We start from the raw sequence: 16,698 nt of genomic DNA, 5'->3' as shown, positions 1-16,698 counted from the left end.
TCACACTTACTGTTCTGAAACTGACACAACCAAATTTTTATTGACATATAGAAAATATTCTGATACTTTCTTCAGGTGTATGAAATACTAATTTTAAAAATAGTTGGGATACGTTGTAATAGTTTTGTCTAATCAAATAAAAGAGTTACATTTCCAGACTCCTCTTGAATTAGTATAGGTATTATCTGAGTTCTTTCTTTGAAAATCGTCTTGGATTATTGGAAATTTCTCACTTTCTTCCCTTCAAGCAATTTTATAAAATGGCTAGTGCTTTTAATTTGTATGATAATTGGTTGATACATTCTACTGTCAGTACAGTTTTAATATATGGATTTAATAGTTGGAATAATTACATTTAAGTGGAAGCTCATTTTTTTACCACCAGTTTAGATGGCAATCTACAACAGAGAATAATTATGGGGATTGTAAACTCATGTTTCATTTGAGGTATCACTATCAAAATGCTTTTCCAAACTTGTATTTTAAATTGTCATTTTCATGGGATTCTGAGATTACTTCTACTAAGTGCAAATAAACTGAAAAGTACTATATTTCCCATGCATTCTATTGGTTTAAATTAATTTCTTTTTAGTGGAGACAGATAGAAGATCGAAATTTGTTCAAATTATTGAAAGGATGTTAATTTATGCTTGACTAACTTATTCTTCCTTTGTTTCAGTAAGGGTTATACAGATATTGTTAAAATACCAGAAGGAGCAACACACATCAAAATACGACAGTTCAAAGCTAAAGACCAAAGTAGGTTCACTGCTTACTTGGCTTTGAAAAAGAAAAACGGTGAGTATCTTGTCAATGGAAAATACATGATCTCAACTTCAGAAACCATCATCGACCTCAATGGAACAGTTATGAACTACAGCGGCTGGAGTCACAAAGATGATTTCTTGCATGCCATGGGACATACAGGCACCAAGGAGATCCTGATAGTACAGATTCTTGCCACAGATCCAACTAAACCAGTGGATGTCCGCTATAGTTTCTATGTGCCAAAGAAGCAAACCCAAATGACAAATTCTGTCACTAGCAACAACAGTAGTAACAAAATTAGCCCATCACTTGCTCAACCCCAGTGGGTAACTGGACCATGGCTTTCTTGTTCTCGAACATGTGATACAGGTTGGCATACAAGAACTGTCCAGTGTAAAGATGGGAATGGGAAATTAGCTAAAGGTTGTCTTCTGTCTCAAAGACCTTCAGCATTCAAACAGTGTTTATTCAAAAAATGTTAACCTGTGGTTGCAGACTTCTTCAAAAGGAGTCTTCTTGAATCTTATTTGACATATTGACATAAGATCTACCCAGGAACAAAAGGAAGACAATGTTTCAATATTCTCTCATATTCTTGGCAGTTGTTCTTGGCAGAACATGCCTATTTGGACCAAAAGGAGATATGAGCTCGTCCTGTGAGGTGATCTTAATATGTCAAAAGCACTAAGTGTTAGCTGTTACGAGCCCTTTATATCTGCAAATAAGAGGATAAACCAGTGAAGAGGTGATCATGGGATATCCAGTTACAGAATCATCTCCCTTTTCTCACCTACCTCTAACACAGTATGTCTTTAGACAACTTGTCAAAATTACCCATGATTCTACAATAGCTTCTTTTATACTATTTGTAAATATCTTTGCTTTGGTATGTCACTTTATATCACTTGATTTTCTTACAAAGAACAGCAGCCTTTATGTTTAACACAAGTGATTGACCAAAGTACAGTAGGTCTGCAGCCACTGTGGACTCATATGCCGTTTTTTAAAAAGTGGCTGTGGGTATTTTACTGGAAAATGAAGAGCTTGCTGCTTTAAAGGAAAAAAAAAAGTAATATCTTTCTGACAACAGGAAATGCATTTCTATTCTAAAAATTTCCTGACAATAGAATTTATTCCATATTAATGCCTTTCTAAGGAGGAATTTTGTATAGGCACACTCTGCAGCAGTAGAAAAGAAAAAGAGCTGCCAATATGCTGCTTTAAAATTTGAAAAATAAATGTACTTTATTTTATCCGTTTAGAATACTGCACCTCAGAAATTATAAAAATGATGAAAGATGTGCCACAAATAGAGATAGAGGGAATTCATTGCCTGGGAACAGCACACATAACACAATGAAGAAACTTTATTTTCCTCTCAACCGCCACATGTCTGTACAGGTGACAGCCAGTGCAGGAGAGCACTAAATCCAGGGCGGGATGAAGCTAGAGTCCAAAGTTCTTGGGGCATTAGCTTTTTGCCATCTGCCTTTCTGCTACTCCCTTTTCATCTCTATTTGTACTACCTCTTTCCCTTTCTGCCACTCCTTTCCCTCTTCAGCTCCCTCTCCTTTTCCATCTAGCAGTTGCTGTGGGAGAGGCAGATGACTCTTGTTAGAGATCTGTACTAACTGTTGACAGAGAGGTTTGGAAAACAGTCTGAGATTACATGTGGCTTACTCATCCCCAATGTATGGGAAGGGGAAATTTTGGTGAGACACTGGGTCATGTCATAAGTGTCTTCCAGCACAGATTTATGAAATGTATTCACCTCTGTTTTCCCTGTTAGTTTTGAAGTGGTTTCTACTGGAAATCTAACAGCATGCCATGAATTTGGCCTGTAGGGAAGAATTTCACAGTGGTTAAAACAAAAACAAAAACATTGGTTTTCTTCATGTAGCAATGTTTTGTCCAGTTCTTCTAATATTTGGCTGCATGTTACTAAGCACCCCAATCCAGAGATTTGCATATGCTCAGATTGGGTATGTATCTTATGTGCACAAAGTGCCCCATAATTTCAAGAAGGATACATAACCTTTGGCACATGTATATCAGTTCCTTCAATGAAATGAATGGGGTGTTCATTCAGGAGCACTTCAAAACTCACCTATAATGCATGAATGGGGGGAATCCATGAAATACTTTTGTTTTCAAATCAAAGATGTATTTATTTTTTAAGTCATTACATTTTTTTTAGATTAAGGCTTTAGTTTCTACCTACTTTGGGGAGTAGAAAGTAGGTAGAAGTAAGCCTTATTGAATTCAGAAGGAATTACTTATAGACAAAAGTTTTAATTGTAAAGCTGAAATCCTAAATGTACTTACTGTATTAGGGAGTAATAAACAAAACAAGACTTTTCAGACTGAATATCTATAGGATTGTCTGGAAAGATCATAAGAAAATCAAGCCATATTTAGTTGTGGGAGCTGTAGCTTACTCTCATAGGATTATTTTCAGAGAGAAAACTCTATTTTTTACCAAACTGTAGGGAAATGAATTTTCCAGTTTAGAAAAGTAATATAAATACCTCATCTAAATCAAGAGAAATTAATTGACATTTAATATATAGCATTTGGCTGAAATATTAAAATATAGAAAACTGAGACTGTATCTTTGTTACCAGTGCCTTCCATAATATTTTAAGTACAGACAAATCAAGCTGCTTTAATTTCCAATGGAATTTCATTACAAATTTCACTGGAGCCACAACTATATCCTAAATATCCAATTTTTAAATTAACATTGCAATCTAAAACCTTTGCACTTATATACTTGCTTCTATTAGCAGCTTTTAATATTGCTGTGGATGGAATGCATCATTTAAGCATTTGTTTTCTGAGGCAATGATTTTTAGGGGGAAGAACTTTATTTGTTTAGCCTATCTAGTTATATAAGCCCTATTTACATGAGTGAATCCTACAGCTTTGAGATTTCCTGATTCAGCACAGACAGTTTAGATCAGTAATAGAATTGTCCCAGTTTATAAATAAATAAACTGACTGAATTAGAGGCAATTATCCATGATGTAAAGCAGTTGCATTTGACATCTTCAGGCCATCAAATGATACGAAATCGTGAATGTAGATGCACTTTCTTGGTGCACCATAGGGATAACCTAAAAGCAGTTGTTTTTATGTCAGGTTTCTAGAACAAATCTTTAATTCTTTAATCAAATTGTAAAGGTGCAATTCTATATGATTAGTTAGGAGACTGTCACCAGGAATGCACATTTCCAGGTATTTCAGAATAGAAATCCCATCAAAAGCAGTGCAATATAGATGAACAATATCTACATCATGTACATTTAGACGAGCAACTGCACATATGGTTTTTGAATCAGAGATCCACAAAGGCATAACATTTTATAGAGTAATCTTCTCTGGATTGTGCTATAAAACAATAATTTTTATCTATTGTTGGCTTGAAAGAAATATTATACATACTGTAAGACACATAATGCAGGTTTTCAAACTGAAAATGCACTTTTATATTGAGAAAATATGCAGCCTTTTCTTTAGAAAACAAAAACAAAGCTCTCAATCCAATTTTAAAAATTAACAGTTAAGAATAAATTTTATTTTGTACTATGTTCAGATTCTATTCTTATTTCAGCATTTCCTGAAATTACTTGTTCCTAGATCTTGGCATACTACATATAAATGGAATTGTAACAGTGAAGTGATTTTCTTCTGTGCTTGAGGTTTCCACATAAAAACAATCATCACATTGTCAGGCAGGAAAGAGAAATTAATGAAAGAATCTTTGAAATCAGTAGGATGCACTCAAATAGTCTAAGTTACATAGCATGTGTAAGATAGCTAGTTTCAAATAAAAGCATGAGAAAAAATTGGATTTTAATTCTTTCCTATATCATGGTTAGAATTATAACATGTGAGAGTCATTGTAAATTTTGGCAAGCAAAAAGAAAGTTGCAAAATTAAAGAGATCTGTATATTTCAGCTTTTTCCTACGGGCCTGCACTTTCCTATACTTCTGTTTTTGTTGCATCTTCACCTCCTTCATACTGCTTTGTTTGTTTGTAAATGTGAAGCTGGTGCAAATTATATTGCCTTATAGTTTCAGACTGATTTGGAAGCAGGCCAATTCCAAGGACTCGGATGTAGTTACTACTCAATTATTCACATTTTCTCTAAAAATCTTACTGGCTAAATTGGATCAAATAGAACGTTAAAGTCTCAGCTACTTACCAGATTTTGATCATTGGTAAGACCCTTCTCTGTGTTCCTGAACAATCATCTAAAGCCATACATTAAAATATGTATTTATGGTATCTAAAGGTAAATGCTAACATCCAAATCATGTGTTAGAATTTCATGGAACACATGGGAAATAGCGGCATGAATACTGCCAGCAAAACCTACTCAAATTGGTTGAATATGCAGTAATTTTCCCTTTAAGTAGTTGTGATAGGAAGGAATTGATGCAAGAATGTTGGCAACTGATGACAGATACAAATAAAAACACACAAAAAGAAAAAAAGCAACATAGCACTGAAAAAAAATAATTTATTGTGCTTTTTTACAAATTGGTATGTGAATGGATGTAATGAATTTATTTATATTATTTAACATGAAATGCCAATTGTAAAAATTCTTCTATATTTAAATTGTTTTCCAATCATTACTTTGTCTATTTTTCCTTTCTTTTTTTTATTTATGTCTTATATTTGAATGGAAAGCACGATGTGAATTTACCACACATAGCACTGGTTGCTTTTATATTGTATATAAAATATACAAGATATATTTTAAATAGAATGTGTGTAAGTGAATGTGGTGCATGCATGTGTGGGTATGTTAAATAGTATGAATAAAGATATTTAGGTGTATGAAAGTGTGGCTGTATCACATATATAAAGACACTGACTGCATAAATATATCAGACTGTCACATTTTTCAATGGGTTTTACTTCCTTAAGCTTCGACTTTGAAGCACACTGTTTTCAAAGCTTCACCCTGTACAATTGGGTAGAATCGGGAAAAAAAGATTTAAATCTTTTAAAAGCCTACTTATGTCACCTATGCATCCTGGACAATTGTTTATGTGAAGGAGTTCCCAGGTGGTTCATTCAAACAAATACCAATCCCTTCTTCCCCCAAAGAATGTTGAAAATGAAAGGCTTCAGCTTTACTCAGAATTGCTTTGTAATCAGAGAATTCCTTAATACAGATGACTTCCCATGTAAACATCCAGAGAGTCTCACTGGCATTTATATTAATAACATAATGCATAAAAATGGTTTCCCACACATAAGTAAGCAAGGAGCAAACTTTTGGCCAGGTATTATGGGAGCCGGGTTGTGTCACAGTTGGATACAGCAGGAAGTCTCAAAATCAGGAAGGCGAAGTAGGTTTCCTAACAAACAAAAAGACACTATTTGCACTAGATATATATGTACATCACTAGGGCAGTACCACTCTTTGGTCACCTACAAACAAGCAAGATGTCTGGCTCTCACAGACCTGTAACTACTTCTTTAAGAGGCTCCTCTGTCCTCCACTCGTTACCTGTAGTAATGGCACCTGTTTGACCTTGTTATCAGTATAAAAAACACCTGTCCACAACCTCAAACAGTCACACTCCAAATTCCACTATGGCCAAGACCAAAGAGCTGTTGAAGGACACCAGAAACAAAATTGTAGACCTGCACCAGGTTGGGAAGACTGAATCTGCAATAGGCAAGCAGCTTGGTGTGAAGAAATCAACTGTGGGAGCAATAATTAGAAAATGGAAGACATACAAGATCACTGATAATCTCCCTTGATCTGGGGCTCCATGCAAGATCTCACCCTGTGGGGTCAAAATGATCACAAGAATGGTGAGCAAAAATCCCAGAACCACACGGGGGGACCTAGTGAATGACCTGCAGAGAGCTGGGACCAAAGTAACAAAGGCTACCATCAGTAACACACTACGCCGCCAGGGACTCAAATCCTGCAGTGCCAGATGTGTCCCCCTGCTTAAGCCAGTACATGTCTGGGCCCGTCTGAAGTTTGCTAGAGAGCATTTGGATGATCCAGAAGAGGACTGGGAGAATGTCATATGGTCAGATGAAACCAAAGTAGAACATTTTGGTCTAAACTCAACTCGTCGTGTTTGGAGGAGAGAGAATGCTAAGTTGCATCCAAAGAACACCATACCTACTGTGAAGCATGGGGGTGGAAACATCATGCTTTGGGGCTGTTTTTCTGCAAAGGGACCAGGACGACTGATCCATGTAAAGGAAAGAATGAATGGGGCCATGTATCGTGAGATTTTGAGTGAACACCTCCTTCCATCAGCAAGGGCATTGAAGATGAAACGTGGCTGGGTCTTTCAGCATGACAATGATCCCAAACACACCGCCTGGGCAACAAAGGAGTGGCTTCGTAAGAAGCATTTCAAGGTCCTGGAGTCTCCAGATCTCAACCCCATGGAAAACCTTTGGAGGGAGTTGAAAGTCCGTGTTGCCCAGCGACAGCCCCAAAACATCACTGCTCTAGAGGAGATCTGCAAGGAGGAATGGGCCAAAATACCAGCAACAGTGTGTGAAAACCTTGTGAAGACTTACAGAAAACGTTTGACCTCTGTCATTGCCTACAAAGGGTATATAACAAAGTATTGAGATGAATTTTTGGTATTGACCAAATACTTATTTTCCACCATGATTTGCAAATAAATTCTTTAAAAATCAGACAATGTGATTTTCTGGATTTTTTCCCCCATTTTGTCTCTCATAGTTGAGGTATACCTATGATGAAAATTACAGGCCTCTCTCATCTTTTTAAGTGGGAGAACTTACACAATTGGTGGCTGACTAAATACTTTTTTGCCCCACTGTACATGAATCCAAGCATTGCACCTGTTTGCAACTCCTGCTGTTCATTTTTATATTTGTCCAATAATCTCTTCCTTTAATTCCAAGGTAATATTACCATCAGTAGGGCCAAAGGAAATTGTTTATCATTCAGTGATTTCAGTAGAGTTTAAATGGGCCTATAATCCAGTTCACAGTTATCCATAGAAAAATATACAGTTCATTTTGAGCTGAGGATGTGCCACCAAACAATAAACTGTTCATGATCCAGGGTAATCTGTAAGGTATAATAGCTGCTTCCTGGTACAAATAGTGAAATTAAAAATAAATAAATAAACGGGCAAAATGTCATGAGATCTCGCTTGTTTGGTAGCATTAATCTAGAGCTCAAAGAAAATGTGAAAATACTACTATCCCTATGCCAACTGAGTTGTACTCCTACATACCTTATAAGGATGTCCATTAAAGTCAGCAAGACAACATTACTAATGCACATCAAAAATAAAGTGATTAGTGACTTCAAATTCGTGATTTGAAATATTTTTGATTCAGACTTGACACTGCCATTCCTTCCACATCCATTCTTGGGTTATCTACAAAGAGATCATGGTCCTATACACATGCTTTCTACATAATACTGATGGATATGGATACTATCTCTCCTTGAGACATAGAAATGCCACTGTTGCTGTATTAATAACTGATGCATATTCTGTGAAATAGCTGAAACAACTGAATCATTAGAAGCAAACTCTACATTGCAAAACAAAATTTTCAATTCATGTCATATAAGCAATGCCAACTTTTTCTAAAAGCAAATGCCCTATATTTGTGAAGATCAAAAATCTCAGAATTTCAGAATAAGTTTGAATGTAGTGGAAATGGACAAGACTTGAGCCCTACTATGCAAATTTGCACAAATGACCAGGCAGGTAGGACAGCTAAACAATGTATATACTATATATGTATAATATCTATACATATCAATATATGTAAATATAAATATTGTGGCATATGAAAATACTTTAAATTGGTAAGCAAAATAATCTATGCAATGCTTGTGGGTACACTGTGTACATTTTTTTTAACTTCATCACTCTATAGATAGAATTACTTCACTTTACAAGAGTTGTCATCCGTGTAATTGTTTATAAAATTATAGCCATTATGCATCTATAACACATCTATTTTACACTTTAAATAAAACATGACTATGGTGCCTGGGTAAATGGAATCCATCACTTCAAGAATTTGAAACCAGACCACGTTCAGCTAGATTCCTGAGGGAAGGAGGATACAGAGGAGACTTCAGAGGTCCTAATGGTCACCAGCTGTAAACTAGAGTTTTGGGGGGGGAGGCTATGTCAGAGCAAAGCTCTGAGCCTTTGCCTAAGCCTATATTCCAACAGTCAGTGTGACTGTTCAAATAAAAATAAATTAAACTAAAGAAGGCTAAAAATTGTAACACAAGAATAATTTGTGGTGGTTAACTACTAAAAATCAAATAGCTAGTTTGACTAGCAGAATAACATCCCCAAATTAACTGAACTTGCAAACCTAAGCAAATTTCATTTTAACAAATATAAAGCCAAGCCTTAGAATATTCTGTAAGAGTAGTTGTTACAGATATTCTAAAGCAAACTAAGGGCCAGAAAGTAGTGGGATTCTTTTTTCCTGAGCAGCACATACCAGTTTTTATCGGAAAAAATACTATTAGTGGAAAATACTGTGGTGTCACCAATTAAGTGCCATTTGTTTTGCAATATTAAACACTAATGGCTAATGCTTAGTCCTCTAAAATATGACTAATATATACATGGCCTATTTCAGTCTTAACTGATTTTGTGCTGTATTCAATTCCAATCATAATCTGTGTCATAGCTTTATACAGTTCTCATAGTTTGTCTATTTTTCTTCATCTGGCGATCACAATGTGTGATGGGAGTCAGGGCTCAGAAACAAATTGGGACAAAATGTAGAGTGGAGGGAGAGGCTGCCTAAGAAAGAGTTCCAAAGGCTAGGGATGAATGCAGGGAAAAATCCCAGAAAAATTCCCCAGATGCATTTCCATGGAAGAGGCAATTGGGCAGTTGTTGACTGCTCCATTCTAAACTACCACCCTAGTTATGTGACCAAAGCAAACCATATGCAGCCCCTTAATGCTTCTCAGCAAATAAATATATATACACAGACAAAACATGTAAGGAAAACAAATACGTGCATATAAAGAAGTTAGTTCATTACTCAGAAGGCAATTGTCAACTGCTCCACTAGGTAAACCAGACCAGGAAATCAACTCCATACGAAGGCTAAAACTACTTTTATTGAGATTGGCTATAATAATAAAACCTTTCAAATCTGATTGTGCTGTACCTCCTCCCCCTTCTTATACTCCAGTGAATTAGGGAGCCATTTGCCTGATCAACTTCCAAATGTTATTTCATTACTCTGGACTTCAATGTTTCTGTCCCTTTTGCCTACATTACAATTCTTGCATATTTCCGTCAAAGTCATCTTCCTTACTCTCCACAGCAATTTAGATGCTCCTTGTAATCACTTCTTGTAAAGGGGTCTGAAAGAATTGCAGAAAACATGCTTTACATGCTTTTCCTATCCTGTACTGAGTATAAAAGGATTACACATACAGAGGCACTATTCTGGAAAGTTTTGCTTTCAGTACTTTTAGTCAAGGAGAAACCATAGGCAAAGGAAGGTTGAAGCCCTCTTTCTGGAAATAGGAAAATGTTTTACAGAAAATAATTCCAAAATCTAGGATTTTAGCTTTTTAGCACTTGTGACTGTGCACTGACATGTCTATAGTACAAAAAATGAAAGATTGGAATAAAAACAGAAAATCATGGTAATATATGCCATTTTATACTCTCCCTCCAATAATAACAAAGCAGCAAGGATGTATGTATGTATGTATGTATGTATGTATGTATGTATGTATGTATGTATGTAATGGATTAAGGACACTCAGGCATGCTGGCTAGCTGAAGTGTCTTAAGGACTCTATAAACACTGTGTCTGTTTCTGCAATGAGCAGCCAGCAGAAGAATATGGGGAAAAGAAATTTAGGAGTTTCTTTGTTCTTGGTCATTCTTGGCTTGAGGCCTTCAGGAAGCAAGGTCTTGGACAGAATTCAGGCCCAAACCTGAAAAGTCCCTGAAGAACTGGAACAAATAAGGTAAATTTGGCAAGGAAGGTTTAATCTGTTGCATGAGGCCCGTTTATTTAAGTGCTTGCCAAATTGTAGATAATTTTTAATCTGCTCCAATTCTCCATTTTTGTATCCTCAAATGTTCAGATTACTGAGTAAAAACTTTAGAATACAAACATCAGCATCATGTAGCTTGTTGCAGGTTAAACTATTTTCTTAAATCCTTACTTTATTGCTTTTTTAAAAAAATCCTTGATTACTCTGGTGTTGGGTTGTAATATAGGGCCATACATTCCAAAACCACTTCGACTAGTACATTATGGGAAAAAGGAAAAATTGTGCTCCATCCAAATAAGGAGAACATGTTTGTATTCAATAACAAGTTGTAGCAACATGCTTGAATGGAACTCTTCCACTTTGGGGAATAGATACAGCCTTGAATACAGAATTCAAGTAGAGGAAGTGAACAGTAGTGTTATTAGGGAAGGGTCTCACAAGCAAGTGTGGGTGTTCATGATAGATAACTCGCATTTCTCCTTCCTGCTACACTATTATTACTTGGCTACATTCAACTCCAGTCCATGACTTGCATAATTAGCAAATAATTTGCTTGAAATGAAAAATGGGATGCCAATATTTAAGGAATTTGACCCCCAGATATGAACTAGATTTGGGATCTGAGCAAGTCAACTTTAACCAACATGAATTAAAGGAAAGGCATTTTAGTTTAACTAAAATTATCATACTGGATCATATTAGTAACTGTTTGCATGTACTATTGGTTCCTTGCATCCTCAATTCCGTTTTTTGTCATACAAATCCAAATTTGGATATCTGGGTTCTGCTGCCACCTGAATTTTTGTTTGTTTGATTGTTTCATTAGTCTTAAAGTAACAGTAGAAATACTTTATGATATATAACACCTGACATTTCTTGTTCTGTACTTGAGCAACTCTTATTTGTAAAATGTCTACAGTATGGTTGAATAACTAATTGACAATGTAATTTCAAACATTAATTGGCTTGAATCTTTTCATGAATCTTAGGAAATTTCCTTTAAATCTGTATTAATAAATCCTAATACTAAATACTAAACAGTTAAAAATCTTTTGGTTGCTATTTACAAATAGTTGCCTTATCCGCTGGGGTGAATACATCCTTACTATTCAACCTACCTATAGAAGCACTGGCCATAGTACTTAGATCCAGTAATCAGATTAATGGGATAAATATGGGAGATAGGACTTATCTTTTAAATCTATTTGCAGATGATATGATATTGACTCTTTCAAATGCTTCTTATTCAGCTAGTTATATTAAAGAGGAGTAGAAGGATTTGCAGAGGTGTCAGGATTATCAGTTAATTTTCATAAATCATTTTGATGCTTTTTTCATACATCCTCAAAAACTCAAAATGAAATTTCCACAGTTCTGCAGATTCCAATATGTATATAAATCTTTAAAATATGTAGGCATAACTATTATTGAAATTATTAATAAAAAAATTACAAATAATTATGTACCAACATGGAGGAAATTGAACAAAGAAATAAAAAACTGGGCTTCAAAACATTTCAATTTTTTTAGGGTGAATTGCAGTGGTAAAAATGAAAATTCTTGCATGGCTTAACTTTTTATTTCAGTGCCTCCCAGTGGTACTTCCAGAAAAGGCTTTAAGACATTGGCAAAACAAAAATAGAAAGCTTCTGCTTTCATGCACAAAAGCTGCATAATAAAAGGATTTTATATAGACCTCAGAAACAAGGAGGCTGGGGTATGCCCAATTTGTTAATATATTATCAAGCAGCACAGTTAGGACATATGATTCTGTTTATTATGGAAGACTCTTCTAAACAATAGATTCAAATTGAAACAATGTTATAGCCAGATAAGTTTATAAATCAATGTTTTTTTCACTCAAAATATTTTTCCAGAATAAAACTGATTGAAAATGTTTTTACTTAAACAATGCTTCAAATTTGGAAGAATAAATATACAGCTTTGACAAAGGATACTTCCCCTTTAACTCCTCTGATAACATATATTGATCAGGATAAGTATTATAGTTTGGCTAAAATGAACTCGTTGAAAGAATATAATCTTTACAGACTAAAAGATTTTTATAGTAATAAGGAACTTTTCAGTGAAGATCAGATTGAGCAACAAATAGGCGATAAGCTACCATGGCTCTTTTGGTATCAACTCAAATTTCTTTTGGGTAATGGAAATATTAGAGCTTCAGCAACACGGCCATATACCAACTTCAAGAATTTAATACTTCATTATTTAGAACAACCAAAAGGAACAATTTCAAAAAAAAATTATAGGTTATTATTGCAATCAGAAATAGGAGATACACCATAGGGCTTAAAGAAAGCTTGGGATACTGATCTTGGTAATTCCATATAGAAGATAAATTGGCAGAAGGCATGGAAACTGGGTAGATTCACTTTAGCTTCAATTCAAGAACTGCAGTAGAAGATTAAACATTGTTAGCACTTGACTCCTTTTAGATTAGCACATTTATATCAAAAGTATTCTTCCAAAGGTTGGAGAGGTTGTCAAGAAAAAAAAAAAGGTCATTCTTTCATTTGACATTTCATTCATTGGTCATGCAATAAAGTTATAACTTTTGTGTAAAATCTTTGGGGAGATAAGTACTATCACTAATCAAAGAATTGAGTTAGGCTTACTGCATTTACATAACCAAACCATAAGCTCAAAAATTAAAAAAAAACCTTATTATTTATTTAACCTAAATAATAATTGCACAACATTGGAAAACTCTAGATAATATAACAATTAGTTGTGGATTAACAAGACCTCTTCAACTGCTACGTTAGAAAAACTCACAGACAATTAATGAAACATCAAAGGGAGGAACCACAATTCTATCAAATCTGGATGGATGTTATGGTTTATCTCAATAGCAATAGACTATAATCTGGTATACTTTATATATATGGCAAATTTTTATATGTACAGTACCTGTCTTTTTATTCTCACTGCAATAGATCTCTTCTGTATTTTCCATATTTTCCTTTTGTTGTTGTTGTTGTTTTTGTTTTGTCTATATGTATCTTGGATTTATGTTAATGTCGTTACCTGATATTGTTTGTTAAAACCTAATAAAAATACATCATACTGGGGAAGACTGCTAAAAAAAATTAGAAAAGTAAAAAAAAAAAATCATTTGTCTTCTATTAGTTGTCCTGATTTTGTGCTAATGCTAATTTCATTTTCTCCACCTCTTCATTCAAGTTATTAATAAAAATTCTAAAGAGTACAGGACCTAGGATGGAACATGTAGCTCTCAATATTTCAGTGCAGTATAATGTGAAAATATTGATAAGCACTTTTTAAGTACTATTTTCAAGCCAGGAGTGTATCCATTTAATTACCATGCAATTCAACCCACACTTAACTTGCTAACTAGAATATCATTGGGTACTTTGCCAAATATTTGACTAAAATTAAAAAATAGGTTTAGTTTGGCAAGACCTGTTCTTTAAAAATCCAAAACTTGACTACTTGCAGCTATTAACCATATTACATATTTTCTTTTCCTTTTATTTTGAAGAAATGTTTATTTTTAGCATCCTTCTCTAACCTCAGCTCATTCTAAGCTTCTCTTGTCCTAGTTCTATGCTACCTGTATATAGCTTTCTTAGTGTTCTGGCTCTCTTCCATATCCTACAGTGGTCCTTTTCTTTTTAGAACATCAAACTAGCCATATTTTTCCTTGATTTTTTTCTATATTGGAATTATAAGCAAATGTACATTTCGTATCTCCTTTTAAAGAACTCTTCCCTCTGAATTTATTAAAATCAGCTTTTTGAAGTCCAATACACTCAGATTTAGTTTCCTTAAATCAATTACACCTTAGAGCAAATAGCCTCCCAGATGTAAAACAGACATCAGAATAAAATTCTATAATCCAGGCACAGAACTATGCAACATTATTTTAAGAATGTTAATGTATACTTTGAACAATTGCATTGAACAATTTTGGGGATCCAACTCAGCTGTCCTTCTATTTCATAGTGACTCAAATCCATCAACAAAGATTCAGATCCTGTGACACAAAAGTGTTTCCCAACTCAATATTCCCTCTCCCACTGCTTTGTATTGTATTCTTAGCTGTACCATTTGTTTGAGGATTAACATCTGAGTAATGTTGAAGTTCTCTTTCTCATGTGAAGCTTTCTGTAGACTTAATACTTTGACTGGGGTACTGAATCAATGATTTACTCACATATAATAGTCATAAACAAACACCTACAAAAATAAAAAAAAATTGTAAAACTTATTCTGGTATTTTAATTTGCCATTCATTCAGCTGTTCAATATACTATACAGCAGAAATAACTTTAGATAGAGAATGGCGAGAGTGATTTCTTCAACTATTTACCACACTTGCCATGCCTTCACAATGCTGTTTTGCTATAGAAACAACTGTGCTACTGAATAAAAAAAAAATAGAACAATTAATAGAAACTTATACTAGGTAAAAAACTTCAGAAGCATCATCAAGATCTAGTATTCTCTTTTAAAACAATTACTGAAGCGAGTACTTGCTTTTAGTACTTGCTTTCCTAAATTTTCTAAACTGGGAAAATGATCCTACTGGCTTGAATCAGTAATTGCAATATCACATTTTCTATTCATGATTCACCATTATAATTCTATGTAACATTCTACATTAGAGAATCATTAGATAATATGAATGGTGACAAGTAATCTTTGAAAATATATAATTAATGGTGTTGTTATTAGGCTGATAGTAAATGACCCACAATGGCAGAAGCAGAATTGTTAAGGAGGAAAAGAAAATCAGATTGCAAATTCGAAAAGATAGGTCACTTCTGAACTTTTGGAAGTACAAATCCAATTGCATTGACTCTTCAGCACTTCATAAGTTAAGAATTTATATCCTTTGTCTATTACTGTACCTACTCATTAAGAGATTATTAATCTAAGGGCACTTCCTTCTGCTTTCCCAGAACACTTGCTTTTTTTTGCCTCTCTTCTGCTAGGATGTAGTTAGCTAGGCATTGGTTTAGGTTATCCCTAAAATGTCCTGTAAATAAACTCCTTCCTGTTACCATTATAGAAGTTGCTTGACTAATCCTTGGTCAGGTTAGATTCCCATTCTTAGAAATGCTCTCACACAGAGAGAGAATTCTTCAAACATCCCAACAGAATTAAGTACACTATGAAGAAGTTCCATAAAGCACAGAAAAAGCTGAGTCTTCTGAGCAGCTAAATAAAGATGAGAGACGCAAAAAGCTTTCAGAAATGCTACCAGGAAAGTTTCACCCCATGGAGAAGCTAGAAGGGCCAGAATTCTCCCACTCATAATTAAAAATGAAAATGCTCCTGAAGTCTCAAGGTATCATCTTTATGCTAGACAAGGAAAGACCCAAAGTCAAGGACAAAGGACAAGGACAAGGAGCCCAGGATGCAGCAAATGGCAGAGCAATTGGGATAATCTTTCTGGCAGAGTGTGACTCATTTATTGTGAATTCAAAGATTTTGATTAAGCCAAAGCTATTTGCAAAACCAGTTCAGATGTGATATGGGATACAGTTTCCAAAGTGCATGTTTTCAGAAAGCTACGCAACACGGGTCAGGAGGAAGGGGAGAATCTAAATCTGCATATAAATCAAATTAAAGATATTACAAGTGAGCTTGAAAGGCAAAAACATAATAAATAGTATTATGGCTACTTTCATTTTAAAGTTGTTGTCCATGAGTTAGCAAGCTGTGGCACAAAAAAATGAAAGAGAAAGCAGATATTTTGTAATTAATTCCTTGCAAGATTGAAAAACGTGGTTGTACTACTAGGGAAATTGATAGTGCTGTCCTGCAGATTATGTTTTTATGTTTTTTAATAGTTCTTATTGTTTTTAATGTTTTGATTTTTGTTGTTTTTTGTTATTTTTTGTG

The 16,698-nt window shown here is 34.6% G+C and overlaps 1 protein-coding gene across 1 annotated transcript in view; it reads left to right on the top strand.

Moving 5' to 3' along the window:
• ADAMTS5 (ADAM metallopeptidase with thrombospondin type 1 motif 5) overlaps positions 1–5,316 on the top strand; it is a 50,590-nt gene extending 45,274 nt beyond the window's left edge. Inside the window, exon 8 of the mRNA XM_007430164.3 lies at positions 680–5,316. Coding sequence (XP_007430226.2) covers positions 680–1,250 — 571 coding nt within the window. The 3' untranslated portion in view covers positions 1,251–5,316. The remainder of the gene's footprint in view (positions 1–679) is intronic.
• Positions 5,317–16,698: the final 11,382 nt, after the last annotated feature.

The sequence above is a fragment of the Python bivittatus genome, unplaced genomic scaffold, assembly GCF_059951505.1.
Source record: "Python bivittatus isolate LINGU-HERP-01145 unplaced genomic scaffold, Pbiv_v1 ctg000350_np1212, whole genome shotgun sequence".
Classification (NCBI taxonomy): Eukaryota; Metazoa; Chordata; class Lepidosauria; order Squamata; family Pythonidae; genus Python; species Python bivittatus.
The sequence above is the reverse complement of the archived record's forward strand: the minus strand, read 5'-3'. Positions and strand labels throughout refer to the sequence as shown.